Here is a 23,407-nt window from a genome sequence, read left to right on the forward strand (position 1 = left end):
GGTAGAGATATGGGACAATGGAACATGATGGAACCCTAACAAAGATGTCATGTACCCACGAGGGAATCTAAAATAAAATCCCAACTATATGAAGCAGTTCCTGAGACTAATGACCAGCAGTTTCACTAAGAACAGAAAACGAACTTAAATGAACTATAATCTCAGGCAGAATAGTCACTGTGGTGGGAGATGGCACTCTTGCTAAGAGTGTCATCTCAGGTCAACTAACTGGTCATGTGACTTTGAGCAAGTCACTTCCTTCCTTTGGCTTGTTTGCTCATCAGTAAGATAAGGCCTTTGAGCTACACCAGGGATGGCAAATATTTATTTGTCGTGTTGGTCTGAGGAATTAAGCATGGCTCCCTGGAGTGCTGTGTTGAGAAGGATTCTGAGGCCAAATCTAAGAACAACAGGAAAGAGTGCAATGATAAATAGTAATGTCCACCTCTCGTGTTGGAGGGGAAAGGATATCTCATGTGCCACCCTTGAAGTATGTGATATCATCTCACTTCCGGCTCTAAAGTTCTGTAGTTCCATGGTTCTCAGTGGTGGGCATACTCCGCAAAGCTCTCTGTCAAAAGAGAAATGGCTATCCTACTGCCTGGACTGGGTGTGATGCTGCCCTCTGAGGGGCAGGGGGGATAACCTCTGATCATTCATTATGATTTCAGGACTCTCCTCAGAGGCCCCAACCGTGGGAGAAGCTCAGGCCCCAGGCTTCGAGGAGAAGGATGGGGAACTGACAATGGCCCCCACACCTGAGCAGCCAGAACGAGGCGTCCACTTCATCACAACCGCCCCCACCCTGAAGCTGCTTAATCACCACCCACTGCTCGAAGAGTTCCTACAAGAGGGGCTGGAGACAAATGAGGAGGAGCTGAGGCCGGCACTGCCTTTCCAACCCGACCCGCCTACGCCATACACCCCAAGTCCCCTTCCCCGCCTGGCCAACCAGGACAGCCGCCCCGTCTTTACCAGCCCCACTCCAGCCATGGCTGCAGCACCCACTCAGCCCCAGTCCAGGGAAGGACCCTGGAACTTGGAGTCAGAACCCACTACGCTTCATATCACAGCTCCCCTACCTCCAGGGCCCAGCATGGCAGTTCCCACCGCAGCCCCAGGGGAGAGGCCCAGTACTACACCCCCTAGCCGAGCATGGACTCCCACCCAAGAGGGTCCTGGAGACATGGGCAGGCCGTGGGCTCCAGAGGTCATGTCCCGGACCACAGGGCTTGGGATCGAGGGAACCACCGCCACGTCCACGGCGTCAGGGGATGATGAGGAGACCACCATCATCACCACCACTGTCACCACAGTCCAGCCACCAGGTCAGCTACGTGCTGGCTTGCAGATCTAGAAATGGGGATCAAGGGAGCTGCAGGGCCCCTAAACTCCTCTCTCCACCACTGTGCCAGCCTGCCCTGCCTTTGGTATCAAGGGCCAGAATGCAGGAGGCATGTGGATTGGAACCAGATAGACCCGGGTTCAAATCCTCATTGGAAGCAACTACACCAGATCCTTGGCATTTTATTTCACCTCTCTGAGCCTCACCTGTAAAATGGCGATGGGACTACCTACCTCATTGAGCCATTGTGAGAACTAAGATAAGACTGCACACAGTAGGTGCTCAAGAGAAGGTGGTCCCCTTCTTTCAATGGGGGAATAGACGTCCCAAGAGGTGGGCTTCACCACACACACACACACACACACACACACACACACACACACACGTCAGCTTTAGTTGGACCCACTTTGCCAGGGCTGGACTTAGCCTTGTGTCTCCTCCTGCCTCTCAGGCCTTTGTAGCTGGAATTTCTCAGGCCCAGAAGGCTTTCTGGACTCCCCCACGGCCCCCAGCTTACCCCCTGATGTCGGCCTTGACTGTTTCTACTACATCTCCGTCTACCCTGGCTATGGTGTAGAAATCAAGGTGAGTGACCTAGATCCAGCAGGTGCAAAACTGTGGGGGGAGGTGAGGAAACTCGTGCAGCAGTTGGAGGGAACCTCAAGCCAGGGCTAGGGGATGGGCCTAAGCATGGTCCACTTCTGGACCAGGGAGTGACGAGGTTGCTGCTCCCTCTCAGCAATGTCCCAAGCTGAGAGGGGCTGCAGTGTAGCCATCCTCTTCTCCCAGGGGTTTGATCAAGGGCTCAGGAGAACCCAAGGAGGGGGCTCTAACCTCCGTGGGCAGGGGACTGGGTGAGTGTCTGAATCTATGTGGTTGAGTAGAGAGAACACAGGGCTGCCTGGCTGGGCCTGGGAAAGCCATTCACTCCCTCATTCCTTCAGCAAATATTCCCCGAGCAGCTTCTCTGGGCCAGGCCCTGAGCTGCTTCCTGGGAGGTAGAGGTGGGATGATAGACATGGCTGCACCATCGGAGAGGTGACCAGCCGCTGGGGGAGTCAGACCTATAGCCCCAGCCCCCTGCCCGTACCTCTCTGGGCCATCTCATCCCTATTAATCCCCAAACCCTCTCTTACTCCCCAAACCTGAGCCCGCAGGTCCTGTAGATATCAGTAGACTCCTTGGCCTCTGAGTGCCCCAAATCCAGCTTTCTTTTTGGTTCCTTCAACCTGCTGGCCACCCCACTCCTGTCTCCAGAGACTGACCCCAACCAGGGAGAAACCTGGAGCAGGGCCTCCACGAAGCTGTGCAATGTGAAGTCAACTTGGCTCTTCCCTTTCCCTCCTCCCCCAGTCCCTTCATCTCACACCCAAGGTCTATCACCATGACACTCCTCGAAACTCAGATCTGCCTGCTTCTCCCCCTCCACGCCCACAACCACAGCCTGCTCCAGCCTCGTCATCCCTCCCCCAGATGATGCCGTGCTTGCCTCACTGGTCACCCCACTTACACTTGCCCCGACTGTCTCTCCTTCTACTCTGCAGTCATTTTTCTCAAATGAAATCGATTCTACCCTCCACACGTCCCCAAGGGCCTTGGAATCAAGGCCAGTCCCTCTGGGCCCATCTTGTGCCACTTCCTCCCTTGTTCCCTACGCCCCCTTTGCACTGAGCAGCTTGCAGCTAACTAGACGGGCCAAGCCGACTTTCCCCTCGAGCCCCAAATGCATGTGCTGACCCCTCTGCCTGGAAGAACCATTCGACGGTCCCCTCCCTTAAGATTCAACCCCAGCATCATTTTCTCTCCGAATTCTCTCCCGATCCCCAAAGCCTGGGGCATCCCCCATTCTAGGGCTTGTCTATCAGTCTGTTTATAACTGTCCATCTCTCCAGCTAGACTGTGATGCTCTGAATGGTATCTTGGAGTAAGGGACCCAGAATGGGTTCTCCACGGACTAACTCAATGAATGGACAAGTGGATGGAGGAAGGAAGGGATGAGGTGACAGTTGAGAAATCAGGCAAGCAACTGAGAAGCAGAGGGAGGGGGCCGAGGAGGGGTCCAGGGAACAGGGCAGCAATACCTGCTCCCCACTCCCAGCCTGTACCCCACCCATTCCAAATGCCCTGGATCCAGGCCTAGAGCCAACTACATTTGTCCTGGGGCAGCACACGCCGCCCTCCTCTCTGGGGATGTCATGTCCAGGTCTTTGAGTCAGGACCGGTGGTGGAGGGACCCTCTCCCTCCACTGGCAGGCCCCTCCCCTTCTTTCTGTAACTGTTTGCTCCTGGTCTGCCAAGCCCTGTGCCCCTCACTCTGGGCTGACTGGGAGCGTAATTAGGAACAGCCACCACCACCCCCCAAGCCATTAGCACTCAGTGCCGCTTAATTAAGGTAATTAATGTAAAATCATCACCTAATGAGAGGTGGCACCGGCTGTGGCTTACTGGTGGAAGACACCAGCTGCAGGTGTGGGGAAGGAGGTGGGAGGGGGCAGATGCCAGGCTGGGTGCCCCCTGCAGGCCTGGGCTGGCTCCACTTGCCCCCCAAGTCTACCACCCCCACTGAGGCCCACTGGGCCAGGCTGGGCTCAGTCCTGGTACTCTCCACAAAGAGGCAAGATGTTGGCTTTGCCTGCCCTGGCCCTGGCCCTGGCCCAAGCACAAGCCCCATCCTAGATGCCCACCCCCTCATGCAAGCCCTGTGTCTGTTGTGTGCTATTGCCACATTTTTTTTCATCAGAATGCAAAAGCCGTTACCAGGCAACCTTGAGAGGAAGAACTCCTGGATTGCTGTCAGGAAACATAGCAGGCAAATGCTGGCCCCACCCTCCACCTGGCCACCAGGGGACAGAGTCCTTGGGGACCCTGGTGGCCTTGATGGCCTGAGACAGTGTCTGAGGCCAAGGCAGAGAGGACCAGGAGGGGAAGGGACAGAATCAGCCGGACTGAAGCAGGATTTAAGGTTCTTCTCCTTTCAGGGCCAGTTTCGGCCACCTCTACTCCTATTAGGCCTCCTGGCTGCACCACACAGGCCACTTGGGGACCTGAAGAATTACTGACACAGTAGACTCAATGGCTAGTTGGAAAAACCAAGGCCAGCAACGAAAGGGAACCACCCAATGTCACTCAGTTTATCCTTAATTAATGTTTTTTGAAGAATGAATGTGTCCCACAAATATAACTTGAGCAATTACTAGGTGCCAGGCTCTGCATGAGGCACTAGGGACACAGCTCTTCACAGTTAGTAGGGGCAGCAGAAATCCTAAGCAGTGACTACAGAGTGCTCAATGCTGTTGGAAATGGGGATGGGAATCACAGGGGACTGTGGGACTTCCACGATGGGGTGCACTCCGCCAGGTGGGGGCGGGGTCAGAGAAGGCTTCCTGAAGGTGACAATACCTGCTCTGAGGCCCAAAGGAGAGAAGCCAGCAGCTAAGCCTGGGAGGAAAGCAGCAGGTATGGCAGACTGGCCCTTGAAGGCTGCCAGGCAGTTTGGGACAGGGGACTTTATTGCTTAGGAGCAGGAGGTGCGCTTAGGGGCTTCTGGGTTATATTCCTGCCGGACGCTGGGCCTGAGCAGTGCCCTCCTGCCCAGGGCTGGCAGCTGGGCCAGGCCATGCTGGGCATTGGAGGTGGGATGAGTGAAGCAGTCGGAAGGCCTAGAAGACAGCCTGCCGCTCTTTCAGGCTGAGGGAAAGGCCTGTGGCTTCTCCCCATTTGTAGGTAAGCGCCTGCGTGCCTCTCCGTGAACACATGAGAATGGCTCAGGGCAGGCAGAAGGGATGGAATCTGGGCAAGGGGGATGGGAGGAACCGTGGGAAGAGAGGAGCATCCTAAGGACCAAATCACACCCCTGTGCCAGTCAGCTGGACATCATGCTGAGCCCCTGCTATGTGACCACAGCCTCAGCTAAAGTCTGGGGCGCTGGGTGAGTCCCTTTCAATTCCCTTTTCGTGAGGAACGGCTTCAGGGGTTCCAGAATTCCTAGCAGGCCAACTCTGGACCTCCGCTCCTCATAACCTGCTTCACCCCTGCCCCCCACCTCCCTTCAGGGTGCTGCAGCTATTTGTGCCTGCCGAGGCAGAGGGTCTGAGCCGCCCACAGAGAGGAGGCCAGGTCAGGCGTTCCATGAGCAAAGGAGGCTTGCCTGTTTCAGCGGGGGGGTTGGGCATTTCTTGAGAGATCCAGAGACGCCCCTTCAGGACGGGTGGGCACAAACCCCATGGCCCATGCGGGTCCCATCCCTTCTCCAGGCGACCAGTCTTCCCTGAGGTCCCCAGGTCTTTCTGCGCCTGGTGCTCACGTCTCACTGTGCTTGGCATCCTAAGAGCCTTCCCACTGCCAGCCTCCATCTTGGCTTGGCTGCTCCCTGTACCATCTGTACCCTGGGCACAGCTGCCCACCGTCCCTGCCCTAGTGCCCCAGGTGGCCCCACCGGAACATACCTCTCCCATGCCAGGCCAGCTGCCAGTTTATTAGCCAAAACACCCTGCCCTTCTAGGCCAGGTCAGGACACCAGGAGTAGGGTGATGGGTGAGTGGGGTAAGATTTCTGGCAACCTCCTCTTTTCCTGGCTTCTGGAAGGCCCATCCTCTTTTCCTGGTTTCTGGAAGGCCCATGTGAGGTGGGTCACTGGGGTGCAGGCAGCTTTAGCCGCATGGATTTAGGCCCCTCTCCCATCCCTAAAGCAGACCCTCCCTTATAAGGCTTTGTGGGAGAGCATCAAGTTCAGACAGGAGGAGCACAGAGGCTGTCATGTAGACTGGGGTTCCAGTCCTGGCTCTGTAGCCCATCTCTCGTTGACTGGGCTAAGGCCCTGGACTTCTCTGGACCTCAGTTTCCCTCTCTGTAAAAGATTGAACCAGATGATGCAGAAGGCCCCTGCCTCTGAGTGTGGCTCCTTTTCTTGGTTCAGAAATGTCCTTCATGGGCCAGACTTGGCAGTGGTAGCTCAGGCCCTCGATCCTGCTTCCTAGCAGCTACAGAACCTGGGCCAGGAAGAGGGTGGCTCCCAGGTACAGTGCTTCCCAGGCAGAGCCCTGGTAGACCTGAGGGTGCGGCGGGTCCACAGTCACCTGTCATCATGGCCATTGCCAGGGTTTTACCAGGTCGGGGCCCATGTCTCCTCAAGAAATGGAAAGAAGATTGTTAATTTTGTGCCCACTCTGTGCTTAACCCTTACAGGTGGGATCTAACTCAATCCTTACAACCCCATGAAGTAGGTATGATTATCCCATTTCCCAGATGAAACGGGGGTTCATAAAGGTCATGTACTTGCCCAAGGACCTTTCAACTGGTCAGTGATGGAGCTGAGATTTGAACCCAGAGCTCAGGAGTCCCTGTCCTTCCCCTGGCCCAGGAGATTGGCCTGGGTGTGGCAAATCCAAAGAGGGAGGTCAGGTGGGGACAGTTGGAGGGCTCCATCCTGACCCCTTTTCTCAGCCCAGCCCTGCCTACTCCTGTAAGACACCCACCTGGAATTCACCCAGTTCGGGGGCGGGGTCTGAGATGCTGTCCATGAAGACAAAGCCCTGGACCAGGAATTGGGAGTCCTGGCCTGGGAGTCCTGGCGTTGCCTTGGAATTGCTGTGTGACCCAAAGAGGAGCTCTCAACTGCTCGATGACAAGGGTCCCTCATCTATAGCGTGAAAGTAAACACAGCCTGTCCTGCCTCCCTTAGTGAAGTTTAGTGAGATCTGAGAGGATGATGGATGTGAAAGAGCTTTGCAAACTGTAAATGGTGCTCATGGGAAAAGTTGTGATTATCCTTCTGTGGGAGTGAGGGCGCGCACGTACGTGAGGGCACACGGTGCCAGGACGTGTGTTTGAGGGAGCTGTGTGCGTGCAAGCGGACTTACGTCCAAGTACACACACGGGTATTGGTGACCAGGAGAGTATAGTGGAACAGGGGGTTGGGGGCTCAGATGCTGGGAGTGGGGCTCACACACAAGAATTATCCTTGAGCTCATCTCCGGTGAGAGGTTGCACTAGAGCAACCGTGTGCAAAGACTTGTGGCACCACCCCGCCTGTGAGTCATCCCATTAGGCCATGTTCTGGAGACCCAACTGGGTCTCCATGTTCTCCATGGGAACAGATAGGCCAGTCAAAGCTGATGGTTTGGGGGTTGGCAGAGGGCAACCTGAATCCTCCCACGTCCCATCCAGGAAGGAGTCGGGCCCCTTACAGTGGTTTCCTTCCTTGAACTGACCCTATGGGCAGTATTAGTCCAGAGTCCTGCAGGAATTGTCCTCAGCTCCCTTTGCTTCTGTCTTCCCCCTGCCTGGCCCCCAGCTCCCCTCTTGTTACTAGCAAGGGGTGTGGGAAGACAGCTCTCGTGAGCAGAGCTGACATTTCAATCTGTCTCCCAAGCTCTTCAGATGCCTGCAAATTGCATCAAGACTTCATCACCCGCCTTGTCCAACACCCAGCCCTGTCTGGCCCCTGTCAAGCATGGCCCTCAAACAGTGACAAATTACATTCCAGCTATTGCAGCAGGCCTGCAAGGGGTGCCTGAAACCCAAGGGACCAGAGTTGCACAGACAGCCTCTAGCTAAGAACAGGGTCTGGGGAACCCGGGCTCACTCCATTCCATTCTCTCATCACAACCCTTACCACCAGGTTGAGCGAGGAGCCAGGCCAGCTTGAGGGGGCATTGCCTTCCCCAGATCAGAGGGGTCCAGTGACCTCAGCTCCCAGTTTTTCCAGCTTGACAGGCCTCTGGAGGGAAGAATAGCTGGTGGGAACATAAATCTCAACATCTCAGGAAAAGCCAGGTCAGGTCAAAATCCATCTCCCTGCTACACCTGGCAGGCCTGAGGCTTGGGAATAAAAACATCTAGAAGTCTGTCTGCAAATAACACACCTGCAGATGAGGTTGAGAGGGAAGGAGCTGCCTTTGCCTTCAGCAAAGCCAGACTCTATTACTTAATACCTGTGTGACCTTTTGCAAGTTCCTCAGTCACTCTGAGCCTCTGTTTACTTATGGAAATTTTACCACTTACCTTATACAATTGTGGTGAGGATGAAATAATATCTGTAAATAATGCAAGACTTGACATGTTGTAGGTGCTCTGTAAATGGTAATTGTTTTTGCCACTGCTGTGGACAAAGCAGCAGGGTCAGGAGCTGGATGCTAGAGGTCAAAAGAGTGTTTATGCGAATTAGGAAAAATGCTAATCATTCCTACTTCGTTGCCTTTGCTTCCCCAGTAATTGCCCTGCAGAGATGTCCTCCCTTCCCGCCCCCCCAGTCCTGCCCCCTTAAGGCATTCTCAGCCCCACCTGCTCCATGCACTTTCCCTGAGCCTGCCACCCTCTCCTCCCCCCGACAGGATTCCTGCAGCAAGCATTCAGTGCCACTTAAGGCAGAATTGTATGCTGCCTGGCATCTCTCGATAATTACAGATTCCACGTGTGTGAGTCTTGTTTGCCCAACTCTAGAATCACAGAATCTCCAAGTTTGAAGGGACCTCATCCAGCCTCCGCCTGCCGCAGGAATTCCCTGAGGAATGTCCCCGGCAGATGGTCAGGCAGCCTCCACCCAAATGTGCCCCTGTGGAGAGATCCTCGGGGAGAGGAGAGGAGGCACTTCTTCCCCAGCAACCTGTTTTGAGTTTTCTCTGCTGCCCCAAAGACCCACCGGTCTTTTCTCCTCAGGGCACGTCTGTTCTCAGCACCCACAGTCTTAGGGGCCCAGCACGGCCATCTCCTTGGACCTGGCTGGGCTCAGGATCCTCTGGCTTCTCAGGTCCCAGGAATCTGGCGAGGACTGTCCCAACAGCAGCCCACACATTCACTCTCTCCACACATCTTTATTGAGACTGCCTAGGGAAGAGGGCATTGTGACCCAAAATGCCACCCTGGACTTTAATAGAGTGATGGATGGAGGACAGGTGGGGAGAGCCTGAAGCAAGGGGACTGACTGGCCTGGCTTGGGAGACAGAAGATAGTGGCCCTTGGATCTGAAACAATGACTGGCTTACCAGGAAAGGAAGAAGGGAAGGCGAAGGCATTCCCTGTGCAGGGTCTCGCATATGCAAATCCCCAGAGGGTGGAAGTGTGACTCATAGCCTCTGCCTGCAGTGCAGGTAAATGAGGCTGGCAAAGCCACTGGGGCCAACTGTGAGCTAGGAAGTTTGGACCTTGTCCCCTGGGCAATCTGAAGTCACCGACAGGGTTTGGGTAGGGGAGAGACATGATCCAATCCCAGGTAGCCAGGGCCTGGGAGATGATTTGGGGATGGGAAGAGTAAAGCCCATTCTCCAGGTGAGAAACAATGGTCAGGGGAGATTAGAGCCAAGACTGCCACAGAGGGAGAGAGAGGAAGAACCAACAGGAATATTTGGGAGGTAAGATTGGGAGGGACTTGGTGACTTACTGGATGCCACTTAACTAGCCTGTGGTTAACCCTGGAAGGCCCTGCCTCAGAGCAACATGGTAGGGACCCTGGACACCCTGGAGGTCGGTGCTTCTGAATCACCTGGGGATCTTGTCAAAAACGCGGAGTATGATTTAGTATATCCGAGGTGGGGTCTGAGAGTCTGCGTTTCTTACAAGCTCCCAGGTGAGGCTGATGCTGCTGGACCACGTTTTGAATAGCAAAGATCTACACTAGGCCATTTTCTTTTTCTCTTTTTACACGAGGCCATTTTATAAGATGAGGAAACTGAAGCTCAAATAGTCAGCATGGTTGACTGTGTCCAAGATTACACGGTTAGGATGCCGTCCCGGATCTCTGGGCTCCCAATCCAGTGCTCCTTGAACCGGGCCACACTGCCACTTCCCCTCTGGGCAGAGTCTATTGCTATTCAATCTTTGTTTGACTCAATGGAGGCCCAAAAGGATGCTCCAGAGATTGAAGGCCCGAGGATTACCGTGGTAGCAGAGGGCCCTGTGACTGCCGGAGGGAAAGGCTGGAAAAAGAGGTTCCTGAGATTAGAAGCAAGACCAGAATGGTGGCTGGCACGTGGAGGCACAAAGTGTAAGGCCAGACTAAGCAGTCAGCAGGGGCCACGTTGGGCAGGGCCTTCAGGGCCCCTTCGAGAAGTTTGAACCGGATGCTATGGGTTTACAAATCCCAGTTCTGCTAATAATCGCTGTGTGACCTTGGATAATTTACTTACCAGCTCTGAACTTCAGGTCCCATCTCACAGGATGACTGGGAAGGTAAAATGAGCTCCTCCTGCACTGGTGTGCCTAGTGTCAGGGCTTGGGGGATCCAATGCCCAAGCGGCACTGAGGATTGGCTGTACCCAGGGTCCGCAGGATCCTTAGGGCAGCAAGGCTCAGTGAGCAGGAGAAAGCCTGACGGCTCTGCTTTGCTCTGTCTCTTCCACCGGCAGGTCAAGAACATCAGCCTTCAACAGGGGGAGACAGTGACTGTGGAGGGCTTGGGGGGGCCTGACCCGTTGCCCTTGGCCAACCAGTCTTTCCTGCTGAGGGGCCAAGTCATCCGCAGCCCCACCCACCAAGCGGCCCTGAGGTTCCAGAGCCTCCCACCACCCGCTGGGCCTGGCACATTCCATTTCCACTACCAAGGTAGGCCTGGGCAGTGGAGGGAAGAACCAGCCCAGACTGACTACCCTCTTGGGGATTTCTGGTGTTATTACAGTTCGGGGGGATTTCTGGTAACATAGAACACAGGGGCCCAGTGAGTCTGTGTACAGCTGGAGGTGAGTATTGCATATCTGACACCTCCAGAACCTTCCCTCCTCAACCTACCGCCCTGCTGAAAACTGGTCCTGAAGGAGGACTGACACAGGATTGGGCAGCCCCCAGGCGTGCCTGTTGTCATTCATTCATTCATTCAATATACTTTTCTTAGGCCTCTGCTTTTTGCTGGGCTGGACACAGGCAATATCAAGATGAACCAGCCATGTCCTCACCCTCAAGGAGCTCAGAATCTCGGGGAGGCAGACACTTAAACAGACACTAACTATATAAGCCCTCTCCCCAAAGGCAAAGGAGTCAAGGTCAAGGGGCTTGACAATGTCCATCTGGAGGTGCTTAGTTACCAGCCTGGTCTTTCTGAAGTGCCTCACCCTCCCTGGACCTGGCCCATGCCCCAGTCAGCTCAGAACACCTCTGAAAATAGAGAAGTGGCATGCTGTAATGGGAAAATCACAGAGTCAGAAAATGGACAGATCTGTGTTTGAATCTCCTCCCCACTGGCTGTTGACCTTGGACAGCTCATGTGAGCTCTCTAACCCTCATTTTCCTCTGCTGTAAGATGAGACCAAAATACCTACTTCACAAAGTCATGATGAGAATTAAACAAAATGGTGCGTGTCAAGTGCTTAGCAGGCTCTGTGAAGGAACCAGAAACTAGTATTAAAGAGCTGGTAGGATGAGGAAGGGAGAAGGGGCTTGGGACTCTGCCCCTCTCCCATCAGCATCCCTCCTGGCCCCCACTTCCCCAGGCGAAGTCTTCCTGATCCTTTGTACTGCTGTGACAGGGTAACCAGTTCAAATGGGGGAGTGCTAATGGGGAAATAATTGGTGTGAACAATTACAGGATTGCCTTGAATCGTCATGGACCACTTCCGCAGCCCTGTAGGGGGCCACAGGAAGGGAGGGCAAGCACTCCTCTGGAGAGGGGGATGCTTGGAACCCACCTAAGGAGCACTCGGCCTTTCCTGGCCTCTCCACCCAAACTGGGGGAGCAGTATGGCGTGACAACAGGGAGCCTGGTGGTGGCCAGGGGCTGGCCAGGGGCTTGGCAGAGACAAGGGGCCCACTGAGGGGAGGGTGAGCATCTAGGCGGCCCAGCTTCCCTCCCTAATGGCTCATCCATCCTCCTTAGCTGCGGACATAATTTCACGCCACGGTAACATTCTCTCTTGCGGCAAATTCCTTTGCAAAATACCCCGGACCGCCTCTCTATTGGGCCAGACAAAAGTAGCTGAAAGACAGTGAGTCGGAGGCCCTGTGATGGGGAGCAGACCCCAAGAAGGGGCTGGGAGAGCTAGCCCAGTCCTGCCTCCTTCTCAGCTCCCAGAAGCCCTCCCTCATCGGCCCAGTTTTTGTCAATGATCAGCACTTTCCCTAATGAGTGTAATTCCCCTAATTATAGGCTGTAATTAGCACTGATCCCAGAGATGGGAACAGGAGGAGCATGTGCTCACACGCGTGTCCCCCTGGGCCGGAGAAAGAGGGTGCCAGAAGAGAGGGTGAGGGGCCTAGCACCAATCAATGCCCCTCCTGGAGCTGTCCAAGATACTGTTGGAGATCACAGGGATGGGCTCCCACAGGGGCCTCATCTGCAGAACCAAGTTCCAGCGCCCCTCCCACAGCCTCAGGCAGGGTGAGGAGGCAGAGGACCCTGCCAAGCACCCCCCTCCTCCCTCCTGAGCATTCCTGGCACTGGACTGGGCTCCAGAAACAGATGCCAGGGAGAAAATAGCTCAACAGATCGCAGTGGTGCAGGCTCTCTGGGAATGGTCGTCATGGCAACAGGAGGAAGCTCGTCCTGGGAAGTGGTACTTCACCTACCATGGAGTCTGGGGGGCTTCGTCATTCGCCCCCAGCCTCCTGCTTTCACCTCATCCCAGCCCAGTTTCCTAATTTGTGAAGTGGGGTCCCTCCGTCCCCAGAGTTGTGGTAAGAACTCCTGGGGAAGATGTAAGTACAAGTTCTGAGCATGACATCTGGCTCATGGCCTTGAACTTCCCGGGCATCATGCCCCCTTGCTCTGGGCACAGTGTCCCACACCTTTTCCCCATCCCACCCTGGCCTGGGGTTTCTTCCCAAATCATTGTGAGTGGCCGCCCTGAACAACCAAGGGGTAGCCTGTCTATTACTCTCACGTTTCTCCTACTCCTGAGCCCAGGTTTCCACTTCACTTGGGGAAGCCGGTGGGAGAGGGGAGATGCAAAGCAAATGGGCTCTAGAGCCAGGAGCATCCAGGGCACACTCTGCACTTACTGGCCATGTGATCAAGGGAAGTCCTTCAGTCTCTCTAAATCTCAGTTTTCCTCATCTGAAAATGAATGAATAACCCCTATCTTGCCTGTTTTCCTCTCAAGTACATTGTAGCCATCAAGTAAGAAGAGTGTGAAAACAATTTAGAAGCTGGAAGGTGCATTCCAATGTGAGGTGCTTTTATTAATCGAGATTATAAACAGCAGGCTGGTGCATGCGGTATTTGTTCTGTGCCAGGCACCGCACAGCTGTCCTCTCACTTAACCTCTCACGTAACCACCCTGGATGCAGTACTCTAAATGGATGGGTAAACAAGGAAACTGAGGTACAGAGAAGTTAGGTAACTTGCCCAAAGTGGCACAGCAAGTCAGGGAGACTGTGTTCAAATCCAGGCAGTCTGACCCCAGAGCCCACCTCCTAAGCCCTGCCCTGTACTGCCTGCTAATCACAAATCACCATTCAATAGCCATTCTCTTAACCCTGTGAGAGAGGGAAGAGTAGGTATCATCCTCCCCTTCCACAGATCTAGTAACTAAGGCCAGAATAAGTGAAAATCACAAAACTTGATTCTGAACCCTGGTCTGCCCAGACGCAGTTCCTTTTTCTATTCACACGAAGGCCCAGAGAGGCTAGTAGAATCCCTGCCTGGACCTCTCTTTCCATCCACCTGTTGGCATCAGTAAGGGTCACCCTCCCCACCCTAGATCCAGGAGTTGTTCCTCAGTCTGGACAGTCCCCATTCCTTTCACCACCCCAAGGGTCTTCGGACTCTGTAGCCCAAGCTCAGCCTCTCTCCTTGACCCTTCCAGGCCTTCTTTCCCACCTCTCAGACCCAAACCCTGACCCCCATTTTTAGCTACCACCCCAGCTTGGCCCCAAGTTGGGATTTGCCAGATTGTTTTGTAGGATTTGCTGCCACCATTCGGTCACATTTGGTATGACAATTACAACAACTACCAAGTTTTTCAGGGTAACTTGTCCCTCCCCCAACTTCCCTGAAGGCATGTCTTGCCTCCCCATCCAGTTTTTAAAAGAAGTCCACAGCCCTTGCTACAAAGCTTTTTAGCATTTCTCAAGGAACTCTGGGAAAGCTTTTAGTGTCAGGCTTCAATCTTTCCTGCTGCAATTCACATTTGTCCCCTATGGGAAAAATAATATAAGTACTTTACATCAGTATAGGCTTTTCACTATTTCAAGTGCTTTCACATCTACAAGTCTTTCAATAAACATTTTTTGAAGATGTTCTATCAGTTGGGTTCCAGGGATACCACGCTGAATAATACTATCCCATTTATTCTCACAATAACCCTCTAGGTAGGCTGGCATTTTAAACCTCATTTAACAAATGAGGAAACTGGGACACAGAAAGGCTAAGTAGCCTATCTCAGAAAGCTTGGGCCAGAACCTAAGCCTCCTAACTTCCAGCTCTGTGCTTGCTCCACTACCCAGCCCAGACTGCTGGAAATATCACTGGCACCTTTAGGGGAATGGATCCGTCTTTTCTGGAACCCCTGATGCTTCCTCTATCCCCAAGTGACACCGCCAGGCGGGCTGGGGCAACCCCTTTGCCCTGGCTATGACTCAGCACCTCTCAAGACACATACATACACACACAATGTCACCCATTCTCTCTCTGCAGCCTATCTCCTGAGCTGCCATTTTCCCCGACGTCCAGCTTATGGAGCTGTGACTGTCACTAGCCTCCACCCAGGAGGCAGCGCCCGCTTCCACTGTGCTACTGGCTACCAGCTGAAGGGTGCCAGGCTCCTTGCCTGTCTCAACGCCACCCAGCCTTTCTGGGATTCCCAGGAGCCTGTCTGCATAGGTGAGTGGCCCCAGGGAACACAGTGCTGAATAGGGGAGAAGGTGGGGGGCTAATCTCTGCTATCTAGTACCTTCATTGGCTCTCCGTAAGGAAGCCAGAAAATGGCTACACACCTTAGTGGCATTCATCCAGGCCGCACTTAGTGAGCACTTACTGTATGGAGGCACCACAGGTATACAGAGCTGAATTAAACAAGGAGTGTGCCCTCAAGGGGCCCACACTTCCAGAAAATGAGGGAAGAAGAAAGCACATGAGTCATCAACTTTCACAGCAGGAAGTAAACATACCAATGAAGAGACATAAAGCGACCTGGCAGAAGACAAAACAATCATTCTTAGTTGGGCATTTAGAAGGCTTCCTGGAGGAAGTGGCATTGAAGATTTGACGTGGGAAGGAACGACGTGGGCAGTGACACAGAGGCAAGGTGAGGGAGTATTTAGAGACAGAGAAGACAACCAGGTTTGAGGCCTGAGGTATGAGGAGAGGCCTTGAATATCGGCCAAGATACTGGGGTAGGGAGCTGTTGAAGTTTTTGGAGAGGCGGAGGGAATTGCTCAGAACCATTCTTCCGGAGAGCCAGCCGGGTGGTTTCGGGAGGCTGGCAGGCCAGCCAGGCAAATGGGTTTGAACTTAGACAGTGACTTTGGGAGTGAAGAGAAGGGAAGAGGTTCCAGAGACATTGATGAGGGAAAGGGGGAAAGCGGAAGGAGATTCCCAGGTTCTGGTCCGGGTAATCAGGGAGTCTGGGATTGCTGCCAGCGGAGAGTGGTTTGCTGGCAGAAGGAAGATGGAGTGTTTAGTTTGTAGTGTGAAAGGCAGCGTGGGCTTTTTTCCTTTCTTTTCCTTTTTTTTTTTTTTTTTTTTTTTTTAGCTTGGGCTTTGGAAACTTATTTCCTTCTATATATTCTCCCTGGGTACCAGGCACAAGCAGAGCTGAATGAACCAGATGGGGTCTCTGCTCTCAGCGAGCTGTCTGTCTAGTGGGAAGACCAACAGGCAGCTCAGCAGGTTTAGTGCAGACAGTGCTACAATGGGATGAACACAGGGTGCAGTGGGGTTACAAGGGAGAGAGAGCTGCTACCAAAGGAGGAAGAAGGTAAGGAAAGCTTCCCCAGGAGATGACAGGGAAGGAGCACAAGAATGTTAGCCCAGGGGAGTGGAATGGATGCAGAGATGTGGGGACATGCAGCAGCGTGCTCCAGGGAGGACACGGGGAGGTGTGCCTGGGGAGGAGGCCATGCGGGGAGAGGCTGAAGCCAAGTCAAGAGAGTCGGGTTCATAAGAGGCTTCACTGCTATCTTGAGCTTGGGCTCTACCCAGAGGGTTGTAGTGAACCACTGAGGAATTTAAGTACAGGATGGGGCATGATCAGATTTGAAGGGCAGCTCCATTCTGAGACCAAGCAGAGAAGCAGAGAAGAAACTCACCACAACCCCCTCCCCAGGATTATTGGGTTAAAATATTCTGCCTTGAACATTTGGAGACAAAGGCACTGTCTCGCTGAGAGCTGGCAGGGGCCAGAGCTGTGTGTCCAGGGGAGGAAAAGTGCCGTCTGGAAGCAGCCACGCTCCCCTTCCTGAGACCGCTTCACTGGCCCCACTTAACTGCCGGGAATTGGCGGCCAAGTAGCCCAGCGGTCCTCAGAAATGGGGACAAGTGAGCTGCTCGGCCTCTCCTTGCAAAGAGAGGACAGTCCCAGGCCACAGGGGTCAGTGCCGGGAAGGCCCTCCGGGGTCAGCCCAGGAAAGACAGTGGCAGTAATGCTATTTCAGAAAGCGTTCGAGGCTGGCTCCTGGCTAGCACTGTCTGCTCAGGGCACGAGAGTTGGAGGTAAATGGCGTGCACACTATGTCTGTCATCCCTGATCGAATCCTACCCTCTTTTTTACATTCATTCACTCTTTATTCAGCAAACACTGAATACCAACTCTGTGCCTGGCCTGGAAGACCTGGCCCCTGCCCCAGCTGGTCCCAGTTAAGGGACACATCCAAACAATAACTGGTTTTAAGAAAGTGGCATGAGGTAAAAGTAGCAGATATATCCAAGAAGGTTGGAGCCCTGGGTCAGGGCCTTTAAGAAAGGCCACCTGGGGGGAGTCAGGAAAGGCCTCTCAGAGGAGTCAGAAGAGAGGGAAAGTGACTCACCCAGTGCCACACAGCTAGGCCATGGCAGATCTACCACAGTCAAGGGAGTAACACATGAATAGTCCCAGAGGCGTGAAAGGTTAGGAGGTAGGATTCTGGAGTCTAGGCTGCGTGGAGCTGCAGGGTCACAGGAGCAAAGGATTGAGCTTCGGGACCATGAAGGCAAAGATCCCTGCTGCCCCATGCACAGGGCACAGGGCACAGGGCACAGAGCTGGAACAGGCAGGAAGGCTTGTTAGGCCACCTAGGATCCAGCCAGGTCCTGTTCCTGTCACGCAGCCGCCTGCGGTGGGGTGATCCGCAATGCCACCACTGGTCGCATTGTCTCTCCGGGCTTTCCGGGCAACTACAGCAACAACCTCACCTGCCACTGGCTGCTGGAAGCTCCTGAGGGCCAGCGGCTGCACCTGCACTTTGAGAAGGTTTCCCTGGCAGAGGATGACGACAGGTGAGGGGATGTCCTAGTGGGGATGGGAATACCCTGCTGGAGGGACGGTACACCAACACGGGGCCGCACCCCACCGGGGTCAGCGACCAGCCACGCACCTGCCGCTCTGCTGGCCCAGGCTCATCATCCGCAATGGGGACAACGTGGAGGCCCCGCCCGTGTATGACTCCTATGAGGTGGAGTACCTGCCCATTGAGGGCCTGCTCAGCTCCAGCCGACACTTCTTTGTGGAGCTCAGCACTGACAGCAGCGGGGCAGCTGCAGGCATGGCCCTGCGCTACGAGGGTGAGCCTGATGGGGCCTAACCAGGGGTGGGGGGCTTGGGCCTAGGGTCTCACACCCTCCCACTCCCCGTCCATTCCATCATCAGTCCTTTCAACTCAGCCCTTGCTCACTTTGCTCTTAGGCCCTCTCTCCCTGCGTCTCTCCTCAAGTCCAGGAGTCCTGCCCCATCCTTGCAGGAGACCCCTGCCTGGACCCAGGCTCTCTGGTCCAAGTAAATGAATTCTCTAGAATTTGAAGAGCAAAAAAGGTCCCCATTCTTAGGGAAGGAGAATTGCTGCAAGAGACACTTTAGAACAACTCATGCATGCCTGTGTCCATTAATTCATTCAAAACATGTATTGTGTGCCCTCTGTGTACTAAGCACAAAACGAGGCACTGGAAATACAATGGTTATCAAGACAGCCTCCTGAGCATAATAAGGATGGGTGCTCTGGGCTATCTCTGCCCCCTGTTCCAAGCCCTAGCTAGCAATTTGTAGTCAGGATGAGAAAGGCCTTGGGTGGGGGACGGGAAGTAGGAGGACATCTGCCCCATGGTTGCCCCAGTCAAGGCTGAGCTGGGCTGGGCCCTGTGGTTTATAGCCTTCCAGCCGGGCCATTGCTATGAGCCCTTTGTGAAATACGGCAACTTCAGCAGCAGTGCATCCTCCTATCCTGTGGGTACCACCGTGGAGTTCAGCTGTGACCCTGGCTACACCCTGGAGCAGGGTTCCATCATCATTGAGTGTGTTGATCCCCATGACCCCCAGTGGAATGAGACAGAGCCGGCCTGCCGAGGTCAGTAGGTACCAGCCGATTGGTCTGCCAGGGGCAGGGAGCAGGGTGGGCCCTAGGGAGCCAGCTGCAGAGCCTGGGGCCACAGGGGCCCAGTGACGTGTCATTCAAGCTTCCCCCTGAGGAAGACATGGAGGCTCTCAGCAACGGGTAGTCACTCCTGGGGGCAGATGGCAGTCCCAGGACACGGCACTGCGGGGAGCACGGAGGGGACGCGCCTCCTGGGCCTCCCCTGCCTTCCAGCCGTGTGCAGTGGGGAAATCACAGACTCCGCCGGCGTGGTGCTCTCCCCCAACTGGCCGGAGCCGTATGGCCGCGGGCAGGACTGCATCTGGGGCGTGCATGTGGAAGAGGACAAGCGCATCATGCTGGATGTCCGAGTGTGAGTGCCCGCTGGGCGCGGCCAAGCCAGCTCCTAAACAACGAAGATGCCGGACGGGCTCCCCGTGCCCACCCTCGCTGAATGTCCTCTTCCACAGGCTGCGCACAGGCCCTGGCGATGTCCTTACCTTCTATGATGGCGATGACCTGACAGCCCGGGTCCTGGGCCAGTACTCGGGGCCTCGTAGCCACTTCAAGCTCTTTACCTCCATGGCTGACGTCACCATCCAGTTCCAATCGGACCCCGGGGCCTCAGTGCTGGGCTACCAGCAGGGCTTCGTCATCCACTTCTTTGGTGAGCTTGCCCCTGCCCCACCCCACACCTGGAGGAGAAGGGATGCCAGAATGCAGACCCCAAACAATGGCAAGTCAGAGAAGCCCGTGCAATGGGGAGCCTGAGCGCGCTTATCTGACAATGGACAGGTGGAAACACTCCAGGTATCACCTGAAGGAAGCCAGTCTTGTTCTCCATTCTCCCAGGGCCCAGTGGGAGAGAGAGCCTTCTGTTGCAGCAAGAGGAATAGGGTAGGCAGCAGGAAGAACTGCATAACAAAAATAGGGAGCTATGGAAAGGTATTCTATTCCACCTTTCTGACACTCTTTAATAGAAGTGACAGTTTGCCCCATTTACCCAGCCCCTCTCTCAAGACTGAGAAACTCACCAACATGCCTTTGGAAGTGAGGTCAAAGCCCAGATGATAGATAACCCAGGAATCTAGGAGACAGAGTGATTGCAGGGACACAAGGAGGGGCCCTTGCGCAGGAAGGATGGATTGCGGAGCATGCCCAGGCCAGGCCCAGGCCAGACTGGCAGGAGCCGAGTGCCGTCAGGGCGTCGCTTTGGTGCTGGCTGAGGGTCTGCATTTTGCTGCTCCTGTGCCATTAGAGGTGCCCCGCAATGATACGTGTCCAGAGCTGCCTGAGATCCCCAACGGCTGGAAGAGCCCGTCGCAGCCTGAGCTGGTGCATGGCACGGTCGTCACTTACCAGTGCTACCCCGGCTACCAGGTGGTGGGATCCAGTGTCCTCATGTGCCAGTGGGACCTAACCTGGAGTGAGGACCTGCCCTCCTGCCAGAGGGGTGAGTGTATCTGTTCCCCAGTGCAACCTACGAGCTTCTCTCCTGGGTTCTGAACCAGACTCCCGTTGTTATAGCTGGTACCCTTGAAGTTCCTTCGCCTCGCATAGCCTCAGTTTCCTCATTTGTGGCATGGGACAATACCTTTCCATTGGCTTATCTGCCAAGCACTCCAAGTATTTCGTGCCTGGTAGATGGCCAATCAGTTTGTGTTGATTCCGTTGGGTGGGAAGGGGACGGATGGGGGGTATACCAGCACAACGGTCGACACAGATAACCAGAGGACGGACCATATGGCATGAAGATGTTGGCTGGCCTGGAACAAAGCCAGGGTAGATTGGCTTGTGTTGAATTCTACTTGGGCTACTTCTCCCGCATCACCCTTTATCCACAGTGACTTCCTGCCATGACCCTGGGGACGTGGAGCACAGCCGACGCCTCATATCTAGCCCCAAGTTTCCCGTGGGGGCCACCGTGCAATATATCTGTGACCAGGGTTTTGTGCTGACGGGTAGTGCCATCCTCACCTGCCATGACCGCCAAGCCAGCAGCCCCAAGTGGAGCGACCGGGCCCCCAAATGTCTCCGTAAGTGTCAAATGGGTAGGAGGGAAGCCTCTGGTAGGAGACAAAAGATGCTGCCTCTCGAGGCCACGGGCCTGGCACCCTCACTGGGCTCTGCCTGCTTTGCAGTGGAACAGCTCAAGCCGTGCCATGGCCTCAGCGCCCCCGAGAATGGCGCCCGCAGTCCTGAGAAGCGTCTACACCCAGCGGGGGCGACTGTCCACTTCTCATGTGCCCCTGGCTATGTGCTGAAGGGCCAGGCCAGCATCAAGTGTGTGCCCGGGCACCCCTCACATTGGAGTGATCCCCCACCCATCTGTAGGGCTGGTGAGTGCTCGGCCACCCCGAAACCTCTGCCGGGCCCTTAGGGCTGCTCTGGCAAAGATGTCAAATGTTGAGAACGAGAACCCCCACCCATACCCTCTTCGTGTTACCCTTGGCCTCCCCAGTCTCTGCCAGATTTTTCTGACCTGGTGACACCAAGACAAATGCTGGGGTGGGCTCTCCTTGGACAAATCCTTCCCATAATCAGCCCACTCCCTTCCTTAGTACTTTGGCCTTCTGGGCTTACCCACTGCCCTTGGCCCTTCCCTCTTGTTCCAGCCTCTCTGGATGGGTTCTACAGCGGCCGCAGCCTGGATGGTGAGCCCCCACCCTTGAGGGCCAGGGAAGTAGTCTCCCTCTCCTGGTTCTCACAGCTCCCAGGCCATGGGTTCCCCAAGGAGGGAGGGCAGAGAAAGAGAGAGATCTGGGACTAGAAAGGCAAAAAGCTCCTACCCTGCTCCCAGCCAGCTGGAGGGAGCTGGTGGCTGGATGCCCCTGGGCAGAGGTGAGAGGAATATGGGCTCCAGGTGACAGGGACCTCTGCCCCAATCCCACCCTCTGTTTTCAGTTGCCAAGGCGCCCGCTGCCTCCAGTACCCTGGATGCTTCTCACATTGCAGCTGCCATCTTCCTGCCACTGGTGGCAATGGCACTCCTGGTGGGAGGTGTGTACCTCTACTTCTCCAGGTAAGTCTGGCTTCCCTTCCTGCCCTGCAATCTGACTCCCTCCTTCCCAGCACTCCGGACTCACAGGCTTCTTTGTCCCATAGGCTCCAGGGGAAAAGCCCCCTGCAGCTGCCCCGAACACGACCCCGCCCCTATGACCGAATCACCGTGGAGTCAGCCTTTGACAATCCAACGTACGAGACTGGAGTAAGTACCTATGTCAGCCTCGTCACCCTATACAGGACCCAATTCTATGCTCCCTTGGGCAGGTACCCCTGAGGGTCCTGCCACGCCCTCTCACTCTTTCCCTTTTCCTTGGAAAGGTGGATTAGGGTTGACAAACCTCATACAAGTTTCCAACTCCCAGCAGTCTCTTTCCTTTGCAGGAGACGACAGAATATGAAGTATCTATATAGGTGGGGGCAGCCTGGGGAAGCCAGCTCAGCCCTGCATCACAGCCCAGCAGCAGACCGCCAGCTTCCTGCTGTCCCTCCACCTCCTGTACATACCACCTGGGAAGACACCACCAATCCCTCAAAAAGTTGTGCCCTTCCCCACCTGCAATCCCCACCAAGGCCTATTTCCTTGGTACCACTGCCCATTTAGGGTCCTTCCTTGGGTCTAAGTCACGGGTCATCTGCCTCTGAGGAGAACACAGCTGGAGCATATGCATCAAGAGCCAGCACTCTCCTGACCTTCCTTCATGCCCTGCACCTCCAGCCTGGAATTCACAGGCAGAGCAGGAGCACCTCTCACGTGACCACCATCCAGCTCTGGCATGTAGCACTCTGCAGCAGGGGTGAGGGTGGTGGAAACTGCGCCAGGGTGCTTCTCACAGGGCCGTCACCAGTGGCCAAAACTGCTCTCAACAATGACCTCTGGGTAGTACTGGCATGCCAACGTCAGCTCCTTGAGGCCTCTAGTCCTTCTCTAAGGCCCCAGGAATGAACTGTTCTGCCTCCTATCCCTTCCCAGTGGAGGTAACCATTCTAAGGGATCCTAAGGGGTTTAGGGACCCTACCCGAGCTCAGGTTGGGCTGACCTAGGCATTCATGCTCCACACCAAAGCAGGACACCCCACTGCTCCCCTGGCAGCCCTAGACCCTGAGGAGAGGGAGACCTTCCTCTGATGCCAGTCTAGCTGTTACAATCATCCTCTTCCCCACACGTCCCTCCTCTAACCCCAGACACTGGCCAGACTCCCCTCCTGGCCACTGTGTTTTGAGATAAGGGGAGTGGACAGGCATATTCTGGAGAGGAGCACAGGTCTAAGGGTCCAGGAACGGGCATGGAACAGGGGATCAGAGAGCCCCAAGGAGAAGAGCTGGCTGCAGGCCACTTTGTACACATAATGTATTACATGGGGTCTGGCCTCCAGCCAGAGAACAATCTTCTATTTCTGCTGTTTCCTTATTAAAATGGTGTTTTGGAAAAAAAAAATGGCCACGTGGATGGTGCTTTATTGGAGGGAAAGGAGGTGGGAGGTAAATGGGATGTGGACTTCAGGACCAGAAGACATGCTGGACCCACCAACGAATAATCCCCCGATTTTATGAAAAACCAGTTACATGCAGGTGCTACAGGGATCCCTGTCCCAACAAGGTCAGTGCAACAGATGGCAGTGAAATGAGAGGTCCCCATGGCTGGTGCCAGAGGGG

At 54.9% G+C, this 23,407-nt stretch overlaps 1 protein-coding gene across 5 annotated transcripts in view; it reads left to right on the forward strand.

Annotated features, from left to right (window-relative positions):
• SEZ6 (seizure related 6 homolog) overlaps positions 1–23,177 on the forward strand; it is a 42,658-nt gene extending 19,481 nt beyond the window's left edge. Inside the window, exons 2-17 of one of the 5 annotated variants that reach the window (XM_033091083.1) lie at positions 672–1,328; positions 1,797–1,930; positions 10,687–10,882; positions 14,904–15,089; positions 17,513–17,681; positions 17,800–17,966; positions 18,548–18,742; positions 18,983–19,121; positions 19,219–19,415; positions 20,007–20,201; positions 20,593–20,784; positions 20,890–21,087; positions 21,364–21,402; positions 21,653–21,770; positions 21,854–21,956; positions 22,120–23,177. In XM_033091083.1, coding sequence (XP_032946974.1) covers positions 672–1,328; positions 1,797–1,930; positions 10,687–10,882; positions 14,904–15,089; positions 17,513–17,681; positions 17,800–17,966; positions 18,548–18,742; positions 18,983–19,121; positions 19,219–19,415; positions 20,007–20,201; positions 20,593–20,784; positions 20,890–21,087; positions 21,364–21,402; positions 21,653–21,770; positions 21,854–21,956; positions 22,120–22,152 — 2,918 coding nt within the window. In that variant the 3' untranslated portion in view covers positions 22,153–23,177. Of the gene's footprint in view, positions 1–671; positions 1,329–1,796; positions 1,931–10,686; positions 10,883–14,903; positions 15,090–17,512; positions 17,682–17,799; positions 17,967–18,547; positions 18,743–18,982; positions 19,122–19,218; positions 19,416–20,006; positions 20,202–20,592; positions 20,785–20,889; positions 21,088–21,363; positions 21,403–21,652; positions 21,771–21,853; positions 22,029–22,119 lie in introns of those variants that run through there. The other 4 variants (XM_033091084.1, XM_033091085.1, XM_033091086.1 and 1 more) reach the window with 4 other exon arrangements.
• Positions 23,178–23,407: the final 230 nt, after the last annotated feature.

The sequence above is a fragment of the Rhinolophus ferrumequinum genome, chromosome 21 (genome assembly GCF_004115265.2).
Source record: "Rhinolophus ferrumequinum isolate MPI-CBG mRhiFer1 chromosome 21, mRhiFer1_v1.p, whole genome shotgun sequence".
Classification (NCBI taxonomy): Eukaryota; Metazoa; Chordata; class Mammalia; order Chiroptera; family Rhinolophidae; genus Rhinolophus; species Rhinolophus ferrumequinum.